Source organism: Peromyscus leucopus, chromosome 19, assembly GCF_004664715.2.
Source record: "Peromyscus leucopus breed LL Stock chromosome 19, UCI_PerLeu_2.1, whole genome shotgun sequence".
In the NCBI taxonomy this organism is placed as follows: domain Eukaryota; kingdom Metazoa; phylum Chordata; class Mammalia; order Rodentia; family Cricetidae; genus Peromyscus; species Peromyscus leucopus.
Genome location: NC_051079.1, coordinates 14,441,161 through 14,465,899, shown reverse-complemented (window position 1 = coordinate 14,465,899; position 24,739 = coordinate 14,441,161). Strand labels below are relative to the sequence as shown.

At 44.1% G+C, this 24,739-nt stretch overlaps 1 protein-coding gene across 7 annotated transcripts in view; it reads left to right on the top strand.

Moving 5' to 3' along the window:
- Window positions 1–3,932: 3,932 nt before the first annotated feature.
- Rprd1a (regulation of nuclear pre-mRNA domain containing 1A) overlaps window positions 3,933–24,739 on the top strand; it is a 58,281-nt gene continuing 37,474 nt past the window's right edge. For all 7 annotated transcript variants that reach the window (XR_005089475.1, XR_005089474.1, XR_005089473.1 and 4 more), the window contains exon 1: window positions 3,933–4,237. Coding sequence is in view for 4 of the 7 variants with exons in the window: in XM_028867169.2 (XP_028723002.1) it covers window positions 4,087–4,237 (151 nt within the window). In the remaining 3 variants the exon portion in view is untranslated. The remainder of the gene's footprint in view (window positions 4,238–24,739) is intronic.

The window sequence follows — 24,739 nt, the reverse complement described above, 5'->3', positions numbered from 1 at the left end:
GCTACCACCGCCTGGCCGAAAATTTCTTATATTAATATTCAGACCATGGCAATGGCCTCTTTTGCATCCTGTGGTATTAAAATGTGCTGGATTGATTCTGGGATCACTGAAGTAAACTGAGAAAAACTGAAGTTCCGGAGATGGAACTTGGAGTCTAGTGCATTTATAAAGCATCCCTGGGGCTGGGGACGGAGTGTATTGGTAGAGTCTTTGCCTAGTTTGCACAAAGTCCCGGGTTCAATCCCAAGCACCGTATCCACAGCAAGTCCGAGCCCAGCCTAAGAGACAAGAGACTCTGTGTCTTAGTCAGGGTTTCTCTCGCTGTGAAGAGACACCACGACCACAGAAACTCTTACAGGGAAAACGTTGAATTATGGTGGCTCGCTTTCTGTTCAGAGGTTCAGTCCATTATCATCTCCGTGGGAAGCAAGGCAGCATGCAGGCAGACATGGTGCTGGAGCTGAGTCCTTACATCTTGATTCAAAGGCAACAGGAAGAAAACTGTCTCACTGAGTGTAGCTTGAGCAAAGGAGACTTCAAAGCCCATCTCCACAGTGACACACTTCCTTCAATGGAGCCACACCTGCTCCGACAAGGCCACACCTCCCATTAGTGCCACTCCCTTTGGGGGACATTTTCTTTCAAACCATCACGCTCTGTCTCTAGAAACAACAACAGTAGCAACAAACCACCAGTCCAGTGAGCTCGCTCAGCAGGTAAGGGTGCGTCCCACAGAGGCCAGGCAACCTGAGTTCAATCTCTGGAACTCAAACAAAGGTGGCAGGGGGAAACCAACACCACACAGCTGTTTGCTGACCACCACCTGTGCAGGCTCCCCACGTCACACACCCACACATACAGTAGTAATAATACAAACCCACACATTTTACTGAGCCACATCTATATGGAGACTCACTTAAATTAATAATACCACATAAGTGATGCATATACTTATTACTGTGGTAAGGATGAAAATATAAAAGCAGTTTAAGGATCCAACTTGAATCCTTTCCGAATTCAACTGTGGAATATGTTGTGTTTTCTTCCAGACCATCTGTCACACTTAAGTACTTCTCAGTTCATATAAAATACATACTTAAAAAGAAAAGCTGGGTATGGTGGTGTTTTGTTTTTGTTTTCTGTCAGCCTAGCTGACACACCTGAATCTACAAATATTTTAACTACCATCAGTGCCCTGTGGTCCTGAAGTCAGCATCCCGCTGACATCGGCTCAGCTGCCAAATGTAGGTTTTAATTAAGTCTCTATCGTTGCGTTTCCCAATAAAGACTTGGGAATCCGATGTTGGAGTGAAAACTTGCTAGATCAGGGAAGCCGAGAAGCAATCAGCTGACTTTCCTTTTTGGCGGGAGACCTAGCAAGAGAAGTGTCTCTGCATTCATCCCAAAACCTTGAACCCCTACTCCTTCCTGTGCAACTCTCTGTCCTTACTCCTGGTCCCTTCATCCCCTCTGTGGTCAGTTCCTGTCAACTAGTTGCTGCTCTGCCCCCGATCTAAGGTTAATTTTATTAACACAGTCTCAGAGTTTCACAGTGAGATCAAATATCCCCAAACAGTGGTGCACACCTTTGATCTAGCACTCAGAAGGCAGAGATGGACCGATTCTCTCTGAGTTCAAAGCTAGTCTGGTTTAGGTAGCATGTTTCAGGACAGCCAGAGGTACATAATGAGATCCTATCTCAAATGACAAAACAATAAAAAAAAGTGCTAAATTGTAATTTTGTTTTCATACCTTAAAACAAACAAACAAACAAACAAATCTACTAGCTCCGTCTTTCAAATTGCTATGTGCATGGGGTGATGTGTATGCTTCACAGTTTAGCTATTTACCTGCTGTGCCAAAGTTCCACTGTTCCAAGGAACAGACTGGCTTGAACTTTAGCTCCTGGTGCAGATTACCGTTGCTCTCGGGGCTCTGCTGTTGGCAGTAGTCACCGCAAGCACCGAGGATGTATTTTTTTCATAGTCCTCAAGTTTTCAGTGAGTTGTGTGTCTTTTTTTTTTAAATGGAATTCTTGGTCTTGAATCTGATATAAAGCAGCTGATAATAAACTTTGCTGTTGAGGTTGAAGATGTTGCATAGAAACATTTGGCCAGCTTTCTGAGGGTAAGAAAAGGGCCTGGAGGTAGCCAGCACCCTTTCCTTCTTCAGGGAGCTTTGCAGAAGCATGGATCCCATCTGCATGTGTGTGGACAGGCTGCATACACACCCCTATACAGCATACACACAACACACACATATATATATATAACATACACAAATTACACACACACACACACACACACACACACACACACACACACACACACACACACGGGCCAGGCAAGGTGGCACAGGCCTTTAATCCCAGGCTGGGGGGTGGGGTGGGCAAAGACAGTTGGATCTTTTGTGAGTTCAAGGCCAGCCTGGTCTACAAAGCGAATCCCAGGACAGCCTGGGCTGTTACACAGAGAATCCCTGTCTCATCCTCACCCCCTCTGAAAACAACCCCACCCCTCAACACACACAAACACACGGTGAACAGCTTGGTGACTGTAACTCATGTAGTCCCAGCCTTCAGGGTCTGGGTACCCTTACCTGTGTGCAGAGTACAAAAAAGAAGTTAGGAAGGCCATGACCCTGTGCTTCCGGTGGCACACTGTGGCCTCCCTTTGCACACTCTTCATTGGAAACAGGAGTAACTGGTAGGAGATGGGCAGTTAGCGTTGAGGACACAAAGCACCTTTCAGTTCCTAGGCTTCTAGATGGAATTCAAGACACACCTGGAGGAGCAGGAAAAGCAAGTATGGAGGACAGGGCTTGGCCCAGCAGGCCACAGAGCAATGATGACTCGTGTCCATAGACTTGAGCGGTTACAGTCATACTCAGTTGGCAATAGGTGAGTCTGGAAAAGAAAAAAAAAGCCAAACCTTGTTGACCCCTTGGGTGAGTTATATTGGTTCTTGCTTTTTTTTTTTTTTTTAAAGTATTTATTTTATTTTTATGTGTTGTGCATTTATGCAAGCATACAGGTGCCTAGGCAGCCAGAAAAGGGTGTTAGAGTCCCTGGAGCTGGGGTTACAAGTGGTTGTGACCCGCCCTACATGGGTGCTGGGAATTGAAATCAGGTTCTCTGCAAGAGCAGGAAACACTCTCAGTAGCTGAGTCGTCTGTCCAGTCCCCCACCTTTTTTTGAGAGAGGGTCTCACTGTCCTAAGCTGGTCTCAAATTTGCCATGTAGCCAAGGCTAGGCTCCAATTTCTGATTCTTTCCAAGTGCTGGGATTGCAGGCACGCACCAGCAGGCCAGGTTTTTTAATGCTGTGCTGGGGAAGGAGCACAGAACTTCCTGCTCGGCAAGAACGCTACCCAACTGAACTACAGCCCACATTTGTATGCTCGCTTATTTAATCACCGAACTGAGGTTTTAGCCCAGGGCCTCATGTATGCTAGGCAAGCAGTGTACCGCGGAGCTACATGCCCAGCCCTGCTTGATTTTAGACAGGGGTCATACTGTATATAGTACCTATGCGGCCCCCCAACATTTGGCGGTTGTCACCATCAGAATTATGTGGTATTTAATGTAATCGATCATGCATATTGTCCACCAAAGTGGCTGCACTAGTTTACATCCACGGACAAAGCTACTCGGGGATCTGTCATCGCTATTAAGGCAGCAGAGCAGTTTTCCCTAGAAACAAGGACTCAGAAAGCCCAGTACCGCTCCCAGGAGGCCTGGCCCCGCCCCAGGAGGCCCGCCCCGCCCCGCCCCGCCCCTCTTCCCTCCCCTCGCCTAGTTCCGGCCCCTTCCGCTCGGATCCCCCCCACCCCCATTCCACTCCCGCCTCCCGGCCGCGTCTCCTTTCCCAGGATGAGCCGCGCGAGGGGGCGGGGCCCGGCGCGCGACGTCACTGCCGGCCGGGCGCCATCTTGCGAGGTTGCGGCCGGCCTCGGACTCGGGGGTGGCGGCGGCGAGGGCGTGGGGAAGGGTGGGGTGTGGGGGCGAGGCGGCGACGAGGGCGGCGACACTCCCCTCCCCTCGGCTCGGCTCCACGGCGTGGGACGGCGCGAACGTGGTTTCGGAGGGATGTCCGCCTTCTCTGAGGCGGCGCTGGAGAAGAAGCTGTCGGAGCTGAGCAACTCGCAGCAGAGCGTGCAGACCCTGTCCCTGTGGCTCATCCACCACCGCAAACACTCGCGGCCCATCGTCACGGTGTGGGAGCGGGAGCTCCGCAAAGGTGAGCGGCCGGGGCGCGTCCTGCCCCGGGCTGGCTTCCCCGGCTCCAGGCTCCCCGTCTCTCCCCAGGATCCTAGCTTTGCCACCCCGAACTCCCCGCGCCGGCTCCCTGAGTTCCGCCCGGGCTCCCTAGTTTTCCCCAGGTCCCTGGGAATTCGGTCCCGGCTCCGTAGCTTCCCGCGCCGCCTCCCTGCGACCTAACCCAGGTTCGCGGGGATCCGGTCCCGGGTTCCCTGACCCCGCGCCCTGCAATCCTCCCCCCGCCCCCGGCCCCCCGCTTTCCGCTCCGGGCTGCTAGCATCTCGCGCCGCACATCCCCGTGTCTTGGATCCCGCGTCCTTTCGCTGGGTCCCGGCATCTTGCCCCTGGCACTCCGTGAACCACCCCGACTCCCTGGTACTCGGCTTTTAGCCCTGGCTCTGCGTGTCCCACCCGCGCTCTCCCGAGTCCCCGCCAGGGCTCGCGAGTACTTTCCCTGGGTCTGCGGGCGCGGGGAGTAGTGGGTCCCTCTCTTCGTTCACCACGCCTCCGTGAGAACCGGTGCTTGGTCCGCAGCGACATACTAAACGTGTAAATCAAAAAAATCCCACAACCAAGAACTGGATCAGTATCGAGAGGTTTGGGCCCAACACCGGGTTAGAACCCGAAACTCACGCAGTCGGCGTTTTTCTCATCCTGTAGTTTTTCATGGAGATAAGAGAAGGAAAAAAATCAGGAAGTTGAAAGGAAAAAAAAAATGTAGGGTTGGGAGTTGTGCTCCTTCTATGATAGATCAGTTTGCTCATGCATAACTAGTACAGGTATGACAGATTTTGAACCGCGAGATTACTCCACGTGATGCGGAGTAAAGAGTGCTTGCTTGGTAGGAAAGAGGATCTCGTCTGGCGAATTTCTTTTAGCTTTTGGATTGTAGATGCCTTACCTGAAAATGACATTAATCTAAGGACCCTAAGTTCAGCGTCTTCATTTTACAGGATATTTAATAGTGATACTCATAGCAAAGTGAACTTTTTTGAACGGATGTCTTTCGCTCACTGACATGCAAACATTCAGTTCATTCCTGCTGAGTAACTTTATGTGTAAAGAGCTAGTTTGTGTTAGACCCACAGAAAATAAAATAGGTATTGGTGGCCCGGTGTGGTGGGACACACCTTTTAATTTTAGCACAGGGGAGTCAAGATCTCTTGTGTTCGAAGTAAGCGAGCTCCAGGTCAGCCAGGGCTGCATAGTACATAGTGAGATCCTGTCTTTTTTCATTGGCTTCATCTGAATTGTACCTTTAATTTTTAAATCATCGAATACAGTGGCGCTGTTCTTTATTGTTTCAGACATTTGCATAGATTTCATATAAAGTGTCTGGGCTTTAACTTTTTTTTTTTTTTTTTTGCATGGATTGTGTGTGTGTGTTTCCAGACAGGGTTTCTCTGTGTATCCCTGGCTGTCCTGGAACTCACTCTGTAGACCAGGCTGGCCTCAAACTCAGAGATCTGCCTGCCTCTGCCTCCTAGGTGCTGGGATAAAAGTCGTGTACCACCACCGCCAGGCAACTCTTCTTCTTCTTCTTTTTTTTTAAATTACATTAATAAAATTAGTTTTATATGTATGATTGTATGCTTTAATTATGTATGTTCTCTTCTTGCTGTGCCGATGCCCACGGATTCCAGAAGAGGGCGTTGGGTTCCCAGGAACTGCAGTTACATGTGGATGTGGTTCGACTGGATGTGGGTATTGGGAACTGAACCCGGGTCCTGTGCAATAGCCAGTGCTCTTAACTTCTGAGCCGTTTCTCCAGCCCCCTTTCTTAATACACTTACTGTTTGTGTGTACTTACTTGCATGTGGGTACATGTGGAGGTCAGATTGTCTTATGTGTTTGCTGTAAGTAAGAAGATAGCTTTTAAAAGAAATTGAGCGCCGGGCAGCGATGGTGCACACCTTTAATCCCAGCACTCTGGGAGGCAGAGCCAGGCGGATCTCTGTGAGTTCTAGGCCAGCCTGGTCTACAGAGCAAGATCCAGGACAGGCACCAAAACTACACAGAGAAACTCTTTTTCGAACTCCCCCCTCCCCCCAAAATGAGCTACTGTTCTGATTTTCAGTTGAATTACTTGGGTTGGGTTTCAGCTGAGGGGATCAAAAACTTTGAGAATCCTGGTGGTGGCGGTGTTGGCAGCGGCGGCACACGCCTTTACTCCCAGCACTCGGGAGGCAGAGGCAGGCGGATCTCTGTGAGTTCCAAGACCAGGCTGGTCTACAAATTGAGTTCCAGGACAGCCAGGGCTACACAGAGGGGACCCTATCTCGGAAGAACAAAAAGCTCTGAGAAACACTAATAGTGGGAGCTTGGAAAGTAGCTGTGAATTTCAAAGTCAGCCATAGACTTATGGGAGTGGGCAGGCAGGAAAGCATTTACCAACACATGCAGCCAACACAGGCCGGGACAGTAGGAAGCCATCGTAAGTAGACAGCACCTTTATGTGCTTTTTGCCTAAGAAACCTGAAAGGTCAATAAGTGACACTTAGTAATTAGGAAAAAAAAATAGACCAGTGATATCAATGGCTGATTAGTTTGGCAATTAAAAAATATGATAAGGCAGGTGTGGTGGCACATACCCTTAGTTCCCAGCACTTGGGAGACAGAAGTTGGTGGATAGAGAGTGTTCCAGGACAGCTAGGGGTACATAGAGAGATGCTGTCCCCATAAATAAGTAAAAAAAGCATAATAATATTGAGAATTGTTGAGGATAAAGAGAAACATTAACAACAATGCTTGGTGGAAGAATTAAAGTGGTATACCTGCTTTAGAGATGAACTTGACCTCTAATGAAGTTGAAAGTATATATATGCCTTTTGACATCAACGTTCTCTTGTTAGGAATATATCCTGAAATAGAGCACATGGGCACAGAATGGTGTATTGCAACCTTATCACAAAAATGAAAGAAACTTACCTTTGGGGGTGTGTAGTACTGGGGATTGAACCCGAGGCCTTGCACACCATAGTACTGTTTTCTCATAACCCCCAGCCTTACAGTTCTGTGTACAGCGATAGTCTCCTAGTTTGCAGTAGTTAAATGATTGCTATAAGACACGAGGATGCTGAAGTTGATAAAACTGTAGGGATGTGAAGAGGGCACATGGTCTAGGTCCTGTGTGATAAGGAAAGAAGACCATTGAGTTACATTTATAGCTCTTAAAAATGGCCTTTAAATTGTGATACTCACACAAGTTAGTAATGCCCAGCAGTTTCGTCGTCGTCGTCGTCGTCGTCGTCGTCGTCGTCGTTGCTTTCTTTTTTAGTCAGTGAGCTAGATGCAGGTGTGTGCATCTGCAGCTGGCTTTCTTTTTTAGTCAGTGAGCTAGATGCAGGTGTGCACACGCAGCCCATGTAAATGCTGCTCAACAGAGTCTGGACATGACAGTATGTGATTTTTTTTTTTTAAATGTGTGTTTTTTGTTGTTCTTTGGTCATTCTGTTGCACAGAAAATGTTCTTTAAATTTTATTTATGTGTAAAGGTGCGTATGTATGTTTGTGCACCATTTGTGTGCCCGAGGAATCCCGAAGAGGGTGTTGAAACCTGAAACTGGGATTACAGACAGCTGTGAGCCATGCCCTGGGTGCCCAGAGCCCGACTCCAGTCCTCTGCAAGAACAATTGCCCTTACTTGCTGAGCTGTCTTTGCAGCCCCCTTTGCATGGTTCAAGGGTGACGGTGTGTTGTCCAAAGACTGGGCGCTCCTGATAGAGCTATGTGAAACAGCATCACTGAATTAAGGAACAACCACATCTTGATTAAACAGTCAGGGTACAGACCAGTTTGCCATTTAGAAAAGTGAGAAATTTACACAAGCTGCAGCTACAAAGAATGCACGTATAGCTCTGGTCTACCTATAATTCCAACTTGGAGGCCGAGGCAGGCAAATTAAAGTTCAACTCTAGTCTGGGCTACATAGATAGATAGACCTTGCCTCCAAACAAACCACCACCTCAACAAAAGCTATGTGAAAAGCAGTGATTGAGCACTGTATTCCAACATAAAGAAAGTGAAAAGGAAGGAATGAGATCTGTGTTAGGTAATGTTCAATATATTAAAAAGATAGTGGTGTGTGGGCAAATGGTAAGGTGTGCTATGAGCAGGGCTCAGGGGTGCCCTTACATGGTGAAATGCTTTGTACTTAGAAAAAAAGAATGACATGTAAATAGATGTTTTGAATGTCAGTGAAGACCGTGCTGGTGGTGGTGAGCTTGTTTCTGCACAGATCTCACATGGTCTGGATTAATCTGCCCCCAAATTCCTTTCCTCATCACAGGTGATACTTTGTAGGGCCTCACCCGAGTGCTCTTCCTCTTCCCTGTGGTTTTGCTCATCTCATTAGGATCTCTATCCCCTTCAGCACCGTGGTCATGTACTAGGAAACTATCATTCTATATTGTGTTGTAAGTGGGGTGTGGTGGTGTGGCATGTATGAAGCAGATAATGGGCTCCTTTGGGTTTTCTTCTTTCAGTTTTTAGTTGTTTTAGCTCAACTGATTGATTGCCCTTTGATGAAAATTCTTAAGTATTTGTTGAATTTGTATTCACTAATAATGCTTTAGATTAGTAAGAAATGATGTTAATAAAACAAAGTAAGTACTATATATTACCTGCTCTAATTTGCTTGGTTTTAGAACATTTGTTTTAAAAACAGCAATATAGGCCAGGCGGTGGTAGCGCATACCTTTAATCCCAGCACTCAGGAGGCAGAGCCAGGTGAATCTCTGTGAGTTCAAGGCCAGCCTGATCTACAGAGTGAGATCTAGGACAGGCACCAAAACTACACAGAGAAACGCTGTTTCGAAAACAAACAAACAAACAAAAACAAAACAAAAAAAAAGCAATATATAATATGTCCTTGAAGAGATTCTGTTATAAATTGACAATTTCCTATGTTGTGTGATACTGTTTTCATAGTTAAAAAGAATTGATAGGCCGGGCAGTGGTGGCACACGCCTTTAATTCTAGCTCCGGGAAAGCAGAGGCAGGTGGATCTCTGAATTTGAGGCCAGCCTGGTCTACAGAGTGATTTCCAGGACAACCAGGGCTACACAGAGAAGCCCTTGTCTCAAACAAAACAAAACAACAGTAACAACAACAAAAGAATTGTCGTTCTCAAACCAATACCAACTGTGTCTTTGAAGATAATTGAATTGTAGCTGCAACACTTTTTCCTTGTTTTCATAGTTTTTTTTCACATCTCTTTCCAGGAATAAGACTTGCAGTATAAAGTGATTTTGTATCATTTTTTGGATGGAAAATTTAAGCTATCAGTTGTTAGGCTGATCAAGAAAAACAGATCATGAAACATGTCAAATATAAACATCATGTAGTTGTCTCCCATCTTCAGCAGATAATCTTTATTAACACCTAAAACATGTTAGCTTCTTTTTTTCTTTATCTTTTTTAAAATTTGTGATGTTTATTTGCATTTACTACATTCGTTAAGTATTTAAAAATGACGAAGTTGACTTCATGCAACCTTGAATGTTTTGATGAAAGTATCTTTCCTAAAAGAGTATTAGGAAGAGGAGTGACTATTTTTACATCGTTTGTGGTGCTGTGGGTAGAGTTTGGGTCTCTTAATGCTGAGTGAGCCAGCACTCTACCACTGAACTACCTCAGCCCCTGCAGATCTTTTAAGTGCCTTAATGGGAAATGATTTCTCATGTTTGTTTCTGAATTCATTGTATTACATCACACATCTCATGACTGCTGCAAGGCACCACTAATGTGTGTGAGAGCATCAGGAAAAGATAGAGGATAATTGACCATTGTTGTAGAGGTAGTTCTGATTCCATGGACCCCCAGGAGATGGTTTTGAGGGTCCCAGGGGACCCACAGGCTAGTTTCTAAGGAATATTTATATTTCCTATAAATTGGTGGTTAGATAAGAAGCAGAAGATGTGTTGCTGTGCCATAGGCAGACATGGTCCTTCTGAAATACCAATTCCTCTGAATTGAAATTCCCCCTGCTTTGTAATATAACCTTTAGGTTTTCTTTCCTGTGATGTACATTAAAAAAAAAAAATGGCTGTTGTTGTTCCTAGTTAAGCAAGTTACCTTTAATTTCTAATAAAAATAAACATGTGCTCTTACATTAAACAAACAAGTATAATTTTACAGGTTTAAAAAAAATTAAGATGGTTCAGTTTGTAAAGGTGTTTGCTGCCAGGCCTGATGATTTCTTTTCCTGCTACCTCCATGGTGGAAAGAGTTGTCCTTTGACCTCCCCATGCCTACCAAAGAACACACATGCCATGTACATAATATAAAAGAAGTTTCTTATGTGTGTTTGTATGCATGGATGTGAGTGCAACCTATATTTATGTACATGTCAGTGTCAGAGGTTGTGGATGATGTCTCTCCTCAGAAACTACCTAGTGTTTTGATATAGGGTCACTCCTCCAGGGCTTACTGATCAGGGTAAGCTGGCTAGCCAGTGTGTCCCAGGGATCTGCCTGTGTCTGCCTCCTCATTGCTGGAATGCACTGCCTGACTTTTTTTTTTTTTTTTTTCCTTTTTTTAAATTTATTTTATTTTATTTTACAATACCATTCAGTTCTACATATCAGCCATGGGTTCCCCTATTCTCCCCCCTCTCCCCCCCTCCCTTACCTCCAGCCCACCCCCCATTCCCACCTCCTCCAGGGCAAATCCTCCCCGAGGACTGCGGTCAACCTGGTAGACTCAGTCCAGGCAGGTCCAGTCCCCTCCTCCCAGACTGAGCCAAGTGTCCCTGCATAAGCTCCAGGATTCAAACAGCCAACTCATGCAATGAGCACAGGACTTGGTCCCACTGCCTAGTTGCCTCCCAAACTGATCAAGCCAATCAACTGTCTCACCTATTCAGAGGGCCTGATCCAGCTGGGGGCCCCTCAGCCTTTGGTTCATAGTTCATGTGTTTCCATTTGTTTGGCTATTATTTTGAAATTTATTATAAGCCACAGTCGTCCTAGGGACCTCCATGCTATATATATAGCCTCCATGGTTCTATGGGTTGTGGTCTGATTGTTCTTTATTTTATATCTAGAATCCACTTATGAGTGAGTACATACCATGACTGTCTTTCTGGGTTTGGATTACCTCACTCAGGATGATTTTTTTCTAGTTCCATCCATTTGCCTGCAAATTTCATGCTTTCATTGTTTTTCTCTGCTGAGTAGTACTCCATTGTGTATATGTACCACATTTTTTCCATCCATTCTTCCATTGATGGGCATCTAGGTTGTTTCCAGGTTCTGGCTATTACAAATAGTGCTGCTATGAACATAGCTGAGCATGTATCTTTATGGTATGAATCTTTTGTTTTTGTTTTTGTTTTGTTTCGTTTCGAGACAGGGTTTCTCTGCACAGCTTTGCGCCTTTCCTGGAGCTCACTTGGTAGCTCAGGCTGGCCTCGAACTCACAGAGATCCGCCTGGCTCTGCCTCCCGAGTGCTGGGATTAAAGGCGTGCGCCACCACCGCCCGGCTCGCTGCCTGGCTTTTATGGACTCTGGGAATTGAATTGAATTCGGGTTATGCACCAGGCAGGAGCCATTTTCCCAGCCCAAGGTGTTTTTGTTTGTTCGTTTGCTTTAGTAAAATGAATATTCATTTGACTGTACACATTTCAAATGATCTGTTGCTTTATTCAGGAAAAGATTGTTGCATTCCTCTTAATGGACTAAGATGATTTAGCAGATAAAATAACACAGCTTTCTTTTCACGTAGCTTACATGGCAGCCAGGGAAGTGGAGTCTGCTACTGAGTAACTAACGGTCCAGGGACCTAGCTTAGTTTAGGGAATTGGGAAGACCTTTAAAGTTTGTTAGTAAGTATAGTTTTCTAGAAACTGTACTTAGTTGTGTTCTCAGCTGCCCTGATCATTTGAATGTGGGCATTCGCCATGGCATTTTCCTGGAACATTTCTAATTGATTTCTGTCTTGGAGGTGGGAGGGAAGAGCCTCTGAGATAACCTTTGGTGGCTGCTCATCGTTCCGCCCTGCTGGTCTGTGTTCTCAGGTACTGCTGCCACTCTCACCATGGCTGCAGGGCATCACCCACTGCTCCAGCCCCACAGCTCTTTCCGTCTTCAGAATTTTCCTGTGTGTTCTTCTTTTTCTGTATTAGCTGTTGAATCATCTTACAGGTTGCAAGAAAAAAAGCATTTTGGTATTTGGGAGGGCATCATTTCAAACTCTTACTCTCCTAATCTTTGTGACGGCAACCTTTTTAGTCTGATAACTAGTCTTAGTCTGCCTGTGTGGTGGTTGTCAGTGGTTCTCAAACTTGTTCACTTTCCTCCCTCCCTCTCTGTCTTCCTTGTGAAAAAAGGCTTAACTGAAGAAAGTCAGTTGTGTTTTTGTAGATTAAGAAAATGATCTGTATTGTTGAATGTTTGTCCAGTGGCACTTTGGTCCAGTTTTAGGGAACATAGTTCTGATTCAGAGACAGTTGAAGTCAAGTTCACCATTTCATTCAGCATGTTACCTTCATGTTTAGTTTGCAAACATCCTGAGTAATACTAGTTTTTGTTCCTAGGTTGTGATTTTGAGTTTACTCATTTCATGTTTACTTAGAGACAGGGTCTTGTGTAACTTAGGCAGGCCTTGACTTACTTGCTCTGCATCTGAGGATGACCTTGATTTCTTGGTCCTCCCTCCTAGAATATTATTTTAAGGTGTGCTACTTTTATGTTGCATTTGTTTAACTCTGTGAAGCTGTGTTACTGTGCCTGTCTACAAACCTCATGGTCTAATAAAGAACTAGCCAATAGCAAGGCAGGAGAAAGGCTAGGTGGGGCTGGCAGGCAGAGAGAATGTATAGAGGGAGAAATCTGGGAGGAGACACTGGAGCCAGAGCAGGAGGAGGACTCCAGGGCCCAGCCACCCAGCTATACAACCAGCAAGCTACGGTGGAAGAGAACAGGAAAAGCCCAGAGGCAAAAGGTAGATTGGATAATTTAAGATAAGGAAAGCTGGCAAGAAAGAAGCCAAGCTAAGGCTGGGCATTCATAATTAAGAATAAGCCTCTATGTGTGATTTATTCCGGAGCTGGGTGGCAGGCCCCCCACAAAAGAGTAGAATACTGGGGCTTGGAGAGATGGCTCAGAGGTTAAGAGCACTGGCTGCTTATCCAGAGGATCTAGGTTCAATTCCCAGCACCCACATGGCAGCTTGTATGTCTATAACTCTAGCTTCAGGGCATCTAGCACACTTACACATATCTACATGTAGGCAAAACACCAATGCACACAGAAAAAAAAAGTTTAAAAAAAAAAAGAGTAGAATACTAACAACATCTGTCTCTACCTCTTCAGAGCAATTTTATAGATTATTCTTAAAAAACAAATTCAGTTTGAGTAGTTAAGGACTGTATTCCAGCCAAACCACCAGATTTTCAAATTGTCATAGCAGTATATTATAAAGTATTGTTTTTTGTTTGGTTGGTTTTTTGAGTTAAGAGTCTTGCTGAAATGTGGCCCTGTCTTGGTACTTGCTCGTCCTGGTACCTGACTTTTGATTCTTAGCAGCAGAAGACTGACGCTACAGTCTTCAAAGTGCCTGGTACAAGGTAGTATCTTTTTTTTTTGGGGGGGGGCAAGGTCTCCCTACATTTTAAAAAAAAGATCTATGTGTGAGTGTTTTGCCTGCATGTCTCTGTGCGTCACATGTGTGGTTGGTGCCCATGAATGTCAACAGGGTGTTTGATCCCCTGGAACTGGCCTTATGAATGGTTGCGAAGCCACCAAGGGGGTGCTGGGAACTGATCTCTACTCCTGCAAGAACATATGCTCTTACCCACTGAGACATCCTTCAAGCCCCCAGGCAGTGCTTTTTCCCCACTTGTCAACTTTAACAGAAATATCTGCTGCTCAACCTGAGTCTCCAGCCTACAGCCTTCAGAACTCTGTTGGCACTCCTGCTTCTCAGGGATTCAACTAGAGCTACACTATTGGCTTTGTTGGATTTCTAGTGGATCTGGGGACTTAATAGCCTCCCTAATCCCATGAGCTGATTTCTCATAACAAATATCTGTGTCTTTCTCTGAACACATGCTATGTGTTAGGTCTTCCTTAGTGTTACTCTGACTCAGTTGCCTGGGCATTTTACATTTGAGAACATTGAGTCAGCTGATGGTTTAGATGGTGTTAATTCTGCTGTATACCTCAACACACTCATGACTAGTTGAAGTTTTAGATATTTTAACATTTTTTATTATTTTATTTTATTTTTACCTTTTTAGAGCTTTATTGGGGGGGAGAGACAGAGGGGGCGGTTAACATTTTTTAAAAAGATTTATTTTATGTATGAGTGCCCTATCTGCATGTATGCCTTTATGCCAGAAGAGGGCAGCAAATCCCACTAGAGATGGTTGTGGGATTTGAAGTTGTGGGAATTGAAGTCAGGGCTTCTGGAAGAGCAGCTAGTCTGCTTAACCGCTGAGCCCTCTCACCAGCCTGAATTTTTAGATTAATATATAATGAGCTGAGTGGTGGTGGCTCATGCCTTTAATCTTAGCCCTCAGAAGGCAGAGGCAGGTGGATCTTTAAGTTTGAGGCTAGCCTGGTCTACAGAGTGAGTTCCAGGACAGCCAGGGCTACACAGAGAAACCCTGTCTTGAAAAAAATAAACAAATTATGTGTGTATGTGTTGGGGAATGTATTCCTACGAGTGCAGATTTTGGAGGCCTGAAGAGAACATCAGATCCCCTGGTGCTGGAATTACAGGCAATCGTGGGCTGCCCAGTGTTGGTTTTGGGAACTGGTCCTTGGTCCTCTGCAAGAGCAGCAAGTACTCTTAATTTCTGAGCCTCTAACCCCAAACTTAATGATTTTCTTAATCATGGACTTGAATTTCCACCACCAGATGAATAGATAAACAAATGTGATATATCCATATACTAGAGTAATATTCAACCACAAAAAGAAAGTGCTGATATATATATATAGCAGAGTGGACAAACCTTATAAACATCATGGAAAGTAAAAAGCCTTACATAGAAGGTCATATACTGTATAATTCTGTTTATATGAAATACATAAATCAGAGAAAATCATAGAATAGAAAGTGATAGTTGGGAGGGGAAGGGAGGGAAGGAAGGGGGGAAGTGGGAGTGAATGTTTAATGGATATGATGGGTCTGTGGAGGAACTGAAAATGTGTTGGAACTACATAGAGTAGTGGTTACATAATCTCACAAACGTGCTAAGCACTCCTGAATAATTGTCTGCCTTGATGTGGTTATTTTGTTAAGTGAGTTTTATCTTAACAAAAACACTACCACTTTGCACTTTTTATGTGTACTTGTATGTTCTTTCTCTTTCCTGTTTCTTCTGTTTCCCATCTTTCTGTCTTAGGCACTGTCTTAGGGTTTCTATTGCTATGAAGAGACACCATGACTGTGGCAACTTTTATAAAGGAAACATTTAATGAGGTGGCTTACAGTTCAGAGGTTTAGTCCATTATCATGATGGTGGGGCATGGCAGCAGACATAGTGCTGGAGAAGGAGCTGAGAGTTCTACATCTTGATCTAAAGGCACCAGGAAGTGAACTGAGACACTGGGCATGGTTTGAGCATATATGAGACCTCAAAGCTCACCTCCACAATGATACACTTCCTCCAGCCAGGTCATACCCACTCCAACAAAGCCACAACCTCCTGATAGTGCCACTCCCTATGAGCTTTTGGGGGTCAATTACATTCAAACTACCACAGGCACTAATGAATAAATGTGAAATTTTTTTTTGCATTTTGATTTTTTTTTCAAGTATGAGGTTGCATGTCTGTAATCAAAGCATTCTGGAAACAGAGACACAAATTCAAGGTTAGCCTTGTCTACATAGTGAGATGGACTCCAGTTTACCAACCAAATAAAATACCCTTGACAGCATGGTGCCTGGTCCACAGAGTGAGTTCCAAGATAGTCAAGGCTACACAAAGACACCCTGTCTCAAATAAACTAAAACAAACAAAAGCCCATGGTTTCAGAGGTCTCATCTATGATCAGTAGCTCCATTGCTTTTGGACCTAACAGGCAGACTGTCAGGGCAAGGGGCATGTATGTAGTAGAGCAAAGCTTGTTTCATGGTGGCCAAGAAGCAGGAGGACATAAATGACTGGCTAAAGACAAGGTATACTCTCCAAGCCTAACCTGGTTCACTCCAATTAGGCCTCACTTCCTAAAACTCCTACTACCTCCCTAGCCTGTCAGGGATGAATCAGTGAGTGCACTGATTGTCTCCATGAGCTAGGCTCCAAAAATCCAGAGATTTAGTGATGTGATCACATCAGAATGCTTAAAGCAGTCAGGAAGGCCAGGATTGAGGGTTCTGTAGTAGTCGTCCAGGAATTGTCCATTACTTTAGGCCTTACTCTGAAAGTTCTGCCGTGCAGGCCATGATTAGTGCCATTGTCTCTGTTCCATAGAAGGCGGTGTCCATTCTTTGTCTTAAAGACCTCAGTAAGAGGCCACTGAGGTATCTCAGTAGGTAAAGGCACTCGCCAAGCCTGACAACCTCAGTTTGAGCCCCTGGACCCACATGATGCAAGGAGAGAACTGACTCCTGCAGCTTGTCCTGACTTCAAACCCACACCTCTCTTTGTCCCTCCCCTCCCCAAGTAAAGGACTGGGAGCTAAGGTAACTGGAGGGGAGAAGAGTTGGAAAGAGATTACAGGAAGGGATTGGATGGATTTAGAAATAAAATTAAATAAGCTAAGTCAGTGACTGGACCGTCCTTCTGAACCATGTAACAGTTACAAATCAAAAAGACAGTAATCCTGGCTTTTGTGTTTGCTTTCATACTTACCCTGTCTGTTGAGTATTATTTCTTAGGACTTTTAATTATTATTTAGTGTTTTTCAGATTAGCTTTAAAGAGTCCTTTTAGTATGCCTTATATGTTAGGTCTATATTGTTGAACTAACTTGCCTTAGTTTGAAAGGTCTTATGCAGGCAGATCTTTCTTTGGGCTGCCAACTCACAAAAAACAACACAGAGACTTATTAATTATGAAAGCTTGGCCTATAGCTTAGGCTTGCCCCAATAGCTCTTTTTTAATTAATTAATTTATTTATAAAAATTTTTTATTATCAGCTTGATACAGTACAAATTCTTATCCTAATAGTGAAATGTTTCACTGAAGGATGAATGTTGCCCAGTGATTGAGTAAAACCAGAACTTATTATAAGCCACCCAATAGCACTTATAACTTAAATTAACCCATATTTTTAATCTGTGTTTTTTTTACATGGCTTGGTTTTACTCTGTACTGACCATCCTGCTTCCTCTCCATCTGGCTGGCCACTCTGCCTTTCTTCTTCCCCGAGACCTCACTGTCCCCAGAAGTCCTGCCTAACTTCTTCCTGTCTTGGTATTGGCCATTGGGCTTTTTAACGAACCAGTCACAGTGACACATCTTCACACAGTATAAAAGAATATTACACAGTAACCTTAGGCTTTCTTTCAGCTTTAAAAGGCAGTCTTTTGGGGGCTGGAAAAAGGGCACAGTGCTCAAGAGCACTGGCCATTCCCAGAGGACCTGGGTTCAATTCTCAGCACCCATAGAGCATCTTACAACTGTATCTCCAGTCCTAGGGGATCTTTTGGACTCTAGGCACCAGGCACCCAAGTGGTACAGACATACATACATGCAAGCAAAACACCCATACAGGCAAAAAATAAAATCTGTTTTTAAGGGTTGTTTCATAGCTCAGTCTGTGCCTGAACTCATGTAATCCCACCACAGGCTCCTGTGTGCTGGGATTACAAGCAGGAACAGCTGTGCCCACTCACAATTGCTGGTTAATTCCACCCCTTTCAGGACTTGATGTTGTCTCTGTCTTCTCATGCTTGTTTCTGACGAGAAATTGGCTTTTAGTTCCCTTGTATAGAGAACAGTTATTTCTTATGCTTTTCAGACCTCACTGTTGTCATTCCATAGTTCGAGTGTAGCTGTCTCTGTGTAAGTCCTTCTGAGTTTATCCTACTTTGAATTCACTAAGATTGGGTTTTTAGATCCCATTTTTGCTCAAGTTTTAGAGTTTTCAACCATTACAGTAATCCTACTCTCCCACATGGCATGTGTTCCAGTTCTCAGCCGATGACTCCCCAAACCACAGGTAGCACTGAATCCTGTCTCACTGTTTCCCACTTAAACATAAACACAGATTTAATGGATTTTCCATCTTAGCAAAGCATGTGTCAGGCACTGTGCTCATAAGATTACCTATAATCAGATGGCTCTTGTTCCAGCCTCCTGTTCCCAAGTACCTGAAGGGGTTAAGCAGTGGTGCTTGTGGCTTGCTGCCAAGTCACGGCACCAATGAAGGGGTTAAATGCGGCGCTCATGGCAGGCTGCCACCTGTGGTGGTTGCGGTGGCCGTAGAGAGCGCTGGGTGCTATGGTGGCAGAAGAATCATGAGCCATGGTTATCTTTTTAGAGCTTTATTAGGAGGAAGGAGGGGAGGGGGGAGGGAGGGAGGAACCGAGTGCAGAGGGAAAGTACATTGAAAATACGGAAAGAAGACCCATGGGAGGGCATGACTGCTTTTTAGGCTGGGACGCCATTGTAGGCTAATGATGTAATAAGGACATAATCCTTACAGTATCCGGCAGCTGATTCCCAAATTACCACACAGAGGTTTATATTATAAACGTTCAGTCAGATAGCTCAAACTTGCTACTAGCTAACTCTTAAATCTAAATTAACTCATAATTCTTATCTATGTTTAGCCACATGGCTTGGTACCTTTTCTCAGTATGGCCTTCTCATCTTGTTTCTCTCTGTTTGCTGGCAGCCCTCTGACTCCACCCTTCCTCTTCCCATCAGCCTTAGTTTGGTCGCCTTGCCTATACTTCCTGCCTGGCTACTGGCCAGTCAGCGTTTTATTAAACTAATTCGAGTGACAAATCTTTACAGTGTATAAGAGGATTGTTCCACAACACATACCCTTTAAGGTGTCACAGCAAAACTAGCACAGGTTTCTTTTTGCCTTAAAACTCCAGAGTAGGAGATCTGTCCTTGCTGCTAACCATAGTAACTTGGGCATATGATTTTTTTTTCTTATTAAGAGGAGGGTTTCACTTTCATAGTTCTTTTTGGTATTGTTATTATAGCATTGATTACATGTGTTTTTTTAACATGTCTGTTGAATTTTTTATTACAGGAAGACTGATCCTTTCGCCCAGTTTTTTTTTTTTTTCCAGAACAGCTCAGTAGACATTTTATAGGTATCTAGTAAATGAATTATTGATCGGCTCTCAGGAACTAATAGAAGAATTCGACAATATTTTGTTTTTCATTTTAAAAGTAAAGGTCCCATTAGAAACTTGTGGCCTCTTCAGAGAATGATGTCCTTGCATAGTTCCTAATACTGATGACTGCTGCCTCCTTCCTGTTCTCCTTGGCCACTCATGCTGAAGAGTTCTCAGTTGGCCAGGTGGGTCTGTTTTAGCTCAAGGCCAACATGGTGGGCATTATGAGTTTTTGGCTAGCCAGAACTAGGAGTTTTCAGTTGCATTGATCTTTTTCAAGAGTGGGCTTTGTTCAATTCCTTCCTCCTTTTCTCCCCGCCCGCCCCCCCCCCCCCCCACACACACACAGAGTTTCTCTGTATAGTTTTGGTGTCTGTCCTGGAACTCGCTCTGTAGACCAGGCTGGCCTCGAACTCACAGAGATCTATCTGCCTGTCTCTGAGGCGTGCACCACTGCCACCTTTTTTTTTTTTTTAAATTTTAAATTTATTTTATGTGTATTGGTGTGAAAGTGTCAGATCCACTGGAACTGGAGTTACAAACAGTTGTGAGCTGCCGTGTGGGTGCTGGGAATTGAACCCGGCTCATCTGGAAGAGCAGCCAGTGCTCTTAACCACTGAGCCCTCTCTCCAGCCCCCCTTCCTCCTTTTCAATTTAATTGATCTCTTCATTATTTCTTCCCTTCTGCTTGCTTAGGTTTATTTTGCCTTCCTAGATTTTGGAGCTCTGAGCTTGCATTATTGATTTGAGACATCTTTTCTGCAGTGTGTATTTATGGTGTTTGCTTTCCTTTCTTGGCATTACTTTGCTTGTGTCCCATAGATTTGAAATGTATTTTTAAGCATATTTTCATGCATTTTTATTATGGCTGCTTTAAGGCTTTTGTCAGATGAAGATGATTATCATATCTCCTTGGTGTTGGCATGTATTGATTATTGTGTTTTTTCTTTTTTCTTTCTTTCTTTCTTCCTTCCTTCCTTCCTTCCTTCCTTCCTTCCTTCCTTCCTTCCTTTCTTTCTTTCTTTCTTTCTTTCTTTTTTTTTTTGTGTGTGTGGGGGTTGAGACAGGGTTTCTCTGTAGCTTTCGAGCCTGTCTTGGAACTCACTTTGTAGACCAGGCTGTCCTCGAACTCACTGAGAGTCACCTGCCGCTGTCTTTCAAGTGCTGGGATTAAAGGTGTGCTCTACCACCACCAGCTGTGTTTTTTCATTCTATGTAAGAGCTTGTCTCTAGTTGTGGTGAATAAAAACTGATTCATTGCCATCAGCACTTGGGGAACAGAAACACCATTCCAAGTTCAAAGAACAGTGAGAACCGGTCTCAGAAAATAACAGATAAGAAACAACCCCCCCAAAAGTTGATTCATATTTTGTTTTGTTTTTGAGACCCAGTTTCACGGTGTAGCCTTGGCTGTCCTGGGATTCAATTGTGTAGACCTGTCTGAACTACAGATCTTCCCTGCCTCTGCGTCCCACTGGGTTTGAGGGTAAGTACCACCACATCTGGCTTTGATTCGGATTTACTGCATGAGGTTATAAAACTCACAGTCTTGTTTTAATTGGATCTCGGACACAACACATCATAGGAGGGAGGTATGGTGGCTGTTGGGGCTGGTGGGGATTCACTAGGTCTTCACTGATATCACAGGGAGGAAGGGAATGGGTGTATTGCCTGTTACTGCTAGGCTTTTGTAAGAACAGGTTTCCCATGACATACTGCTTCTGGGAAGTGCTGCTTCCTTGCTAGGGAGAGGCTGCAGGACTTTGTGTCAGGGTCCTGTGAAGGTGGAATTCCAGATTTCCCATCTGACCTTTGCTGTTGGAATGTGGCTACAGGTTAGTTCTGTAGTATTTGGCAGGAGTGTGGCAGTTATTGGGTCTGGGGAGCTGGTTCAGTGATTCAGAGCACTGGATGCTCTTCTAGGTCCTGTGCCATTCCCAGCACCTGCATGGTAGCTACCAACTCCAGTTCCAGAGGTTCCAGTGCCCTCCTCAGGCCTTTGTGGGCACCAGGCATGCATGCAGTATACACATGTACTCGCAAACACCCCTCCCTCCACATGTACAAACAGGAAGTTTTCTGTTTTGCTAGGTGCCCTTATCTCTGGTGCTTTGGCTAGTGAACCACATTAACCTTTTAGAAGTTTTTATGCCAGTATTTGTTAAAGTTTCTGTCCTTTAGCCACATAGAAACTGGGCGATGTATCATGCTGCTTGTTGAGTTCCCAGGTCTCAAAGCCAGCCCTTCATTTATCTTTGATGGTTTTTGTCATGGTTGTACCAGCAGCAGAACTGCAGAAGGCTGAGATTGGATCTAGTATTTGGAACTCTGAGAATACTACTCTGTTACTGTTTTTGGAGGGTGCATTAGGTTTAGGCAGGGTTTCATTTACGTAGGCTGGCCTGCTTGACTCAGCCTCCCAAGGGTTGGTATTAAGAAAGGTGTATGCCACCACTCCAGGCCCTGTTTCTTTCTATCTCTCTGTCTCCTTTTCCTTCCTTCTTCCCTCCCTCTCTTCCTCCCTCCCTTCCTCCCTCCCTCTTTCCCTCCCTCCTTCCTCCTCCTCTTCCATCTATAACAACAACAAACCAGGGTATCACTGTAGCACAGGCTGGCATCAAAACAATCCTCAGTTTCCTGAGTGCTGGTGTGACAGGTGAGTCATCATATTCAGCCAGACTAGTGTTTTCCTATGTTTGCTAGTAGAGGATACTTTTTGGTTCTATGCTGTGTTAGTACTTTCTGAAATTGTAACATTTACATTTATTATTGTGTGTCTGCGTATATGATGTCAGAGTGAGGTGGGGTTGCATGCCCTGGGGCATCCTGTTACAGGTCAGAGGACACCTCTGGAGTTGGTTCTGTCCTCCACTTTACGTGGTTCTGGGATGGAGCTCAGGTCATCAGGTTTGCATTGCAAGCATCTTTACCTGCTGCACCATCTTTCTCTGGCCAGGTGCGTTAGTACTCGTAACACATTTAATTTAATGTGATGCTATGCTAAACACCAACTGTCACTTTGTATTGCCCCAAAATTCTTGCTTTGAAATTTAGAATAGCAAAGCAGTATGTGAAATTGTAAGGAGGTCAGTATAGTGATCTCCAAATTAATTTGAAAATCCAGAGAAATCTTTTTTTTTTTTTTAGCCCAGACTGGCCTTGAATATTGAATTGTGATTTTGTTGCCTGAGCCTCCTGGTACTGAGATTATGGGATATACCACCTGCTTAGGAATTGAGGGGGGTGGTGGTCAGAGGACAACATATGGAAATCTATTTTCTTTTGCCATACAGGTTCTGTAATTGAATTGTGGTTGTCAGATTCAGAGATCATCACTCTCATACATTGACCCATTTTGCTGGCTCCAGGATTTTTTTTTTAAACAAGAAATTTAGACTTAATTTTAAAAATTATTGGGAAAAGCAGGCTTGGAAGAAGAGCCTAGATCATTTTGAAGGGAAGCCAGTAGTGGAGGTAGTACCCATCGTAAGTTTCCAGGAAGACTGTAAACTCGTTTTACTCCAAACAGGGATGCTGTCACAGGAGTTAGATGTTTACAGAACAGTGTTGAGGAGGATACTTGTTACATGGAAGGCTTTTGTCTTTTAAACACTCAGATCCATGAAAAACCAATGGAGTGTCAACAAAGAGTCCTCATCCCACCTAGTGCCATAGAGAAGGCTCGTTTCACCTGAGTGAATAAAAAGCAATTGTGCAAACTTGAAAGCATGTACATGTACCACTACGTCTTGGTGTGTCAAATGATTTTCTTTCTTCAGGTGGTAACTTTCTCTTTACTTCTTTTTGAAAAAAAATCCCTTACCTGAAAATCTGTCTCCACTCAGCTACATCTCTCTCCACACAGTTATATCTCTCCTCTACACAGCTACACATCTCTCTTCTACACAGCTACATCTCTCCCCACACCTCTCTTCTACACACACATCTCTCTCTTCCACACTTATATCTCTCCCTACTACACACACATCACTCTTCTATGTCACTCACTCCCCACAGAACAAACTCTGGGCAATATATGAATTGCATTTTCAGGGTCACAAAGCATTTCTTGAGTGAACAATAAGAAACAGAGCCATGAGAAGTCACACAGTTTCTCTCAGGCTAGGGATGTCACACTGACCAGCTGGAAGTGAGTAATCATGACAACACTTGGCCATGTAGGTGGGAGGCATGTAGCCTGAGAGACATCATGGAGAGGGACATTGAAAATCAGGACCCAAGCAATAAACAGTTAGTTGGCCGAACCTTGAGTCTTATATCATAAACTGAGGTTGGGAGTGTGTGCAGAGAGTCAGTTGCTGCAGGGAGTTGTGTCTTTAATGTTATCAGCCAGGCTTTTGCAAGTGAAAAACTGGCACTAAAGATATGTCATGCCTGACCTTGGTTCTACAATTAGACACCTGAACTTGTCCTCGTGAATTTCATTTGTAGGCGCAACTAGTCTACTTTGAATTTGTTTTGTTTTGTTTTTGTTTTTTTGCTTGTTCTCTGTGCCATTTGTTTATCTATATCTATCTATCTATCTATCTATCTATCTATCTATCTATCTATCATTTTTTATTTATTTTTCTATTATCAGCTTGATACAGTATAAATTCTTATCCTAATAGTGAAATGTTTCATTGAGGTCAAATGATTTTCTAAACAGGCTATCAGCCAAGATTCATGTAGGGAATAGATTTTACTACATAAATCTCTTAAAGGTTGTGAGTATAGAAAATGCTAAATTTCAGTTTTAAGCAGTTGCTCCAGAGAAGATATCTAAAGCATGAAAAGACATTTATAAACATAAATTAATAAGAAAAGCAAATATCTCAGTTGAAACCAGGCAACATGATACGAATGGGAAGTTCACAAAAAAGGGACTATAAATTCATCCTTGAAGGGTGGTAGTGGCACACACCTTTAATCCCAGCAGTGGTAGATGGATCTCCAAGTTTGAGCCAGCCTGGTCTATAGTGAGAACCTGTCTCAAAAAACCAAAAGGGGGAAAAAATCATACACAAAAGTAAGGAGTGGCTTGATACTTCAAGAATACCATCCAGTTCCAGTTGTAGCTTTTTTTTTTTGAGATAGATTTTCATGTACTCAGGGCTTGCCTTCAACTCATTGTATAGTCAAGCATGATCTTGAACATATGATTCTCCTAACTCCACCTCCCAAGTGCTGGCAGTATAAATGTGCACCACTACTTCCTGGTTTATGCAGT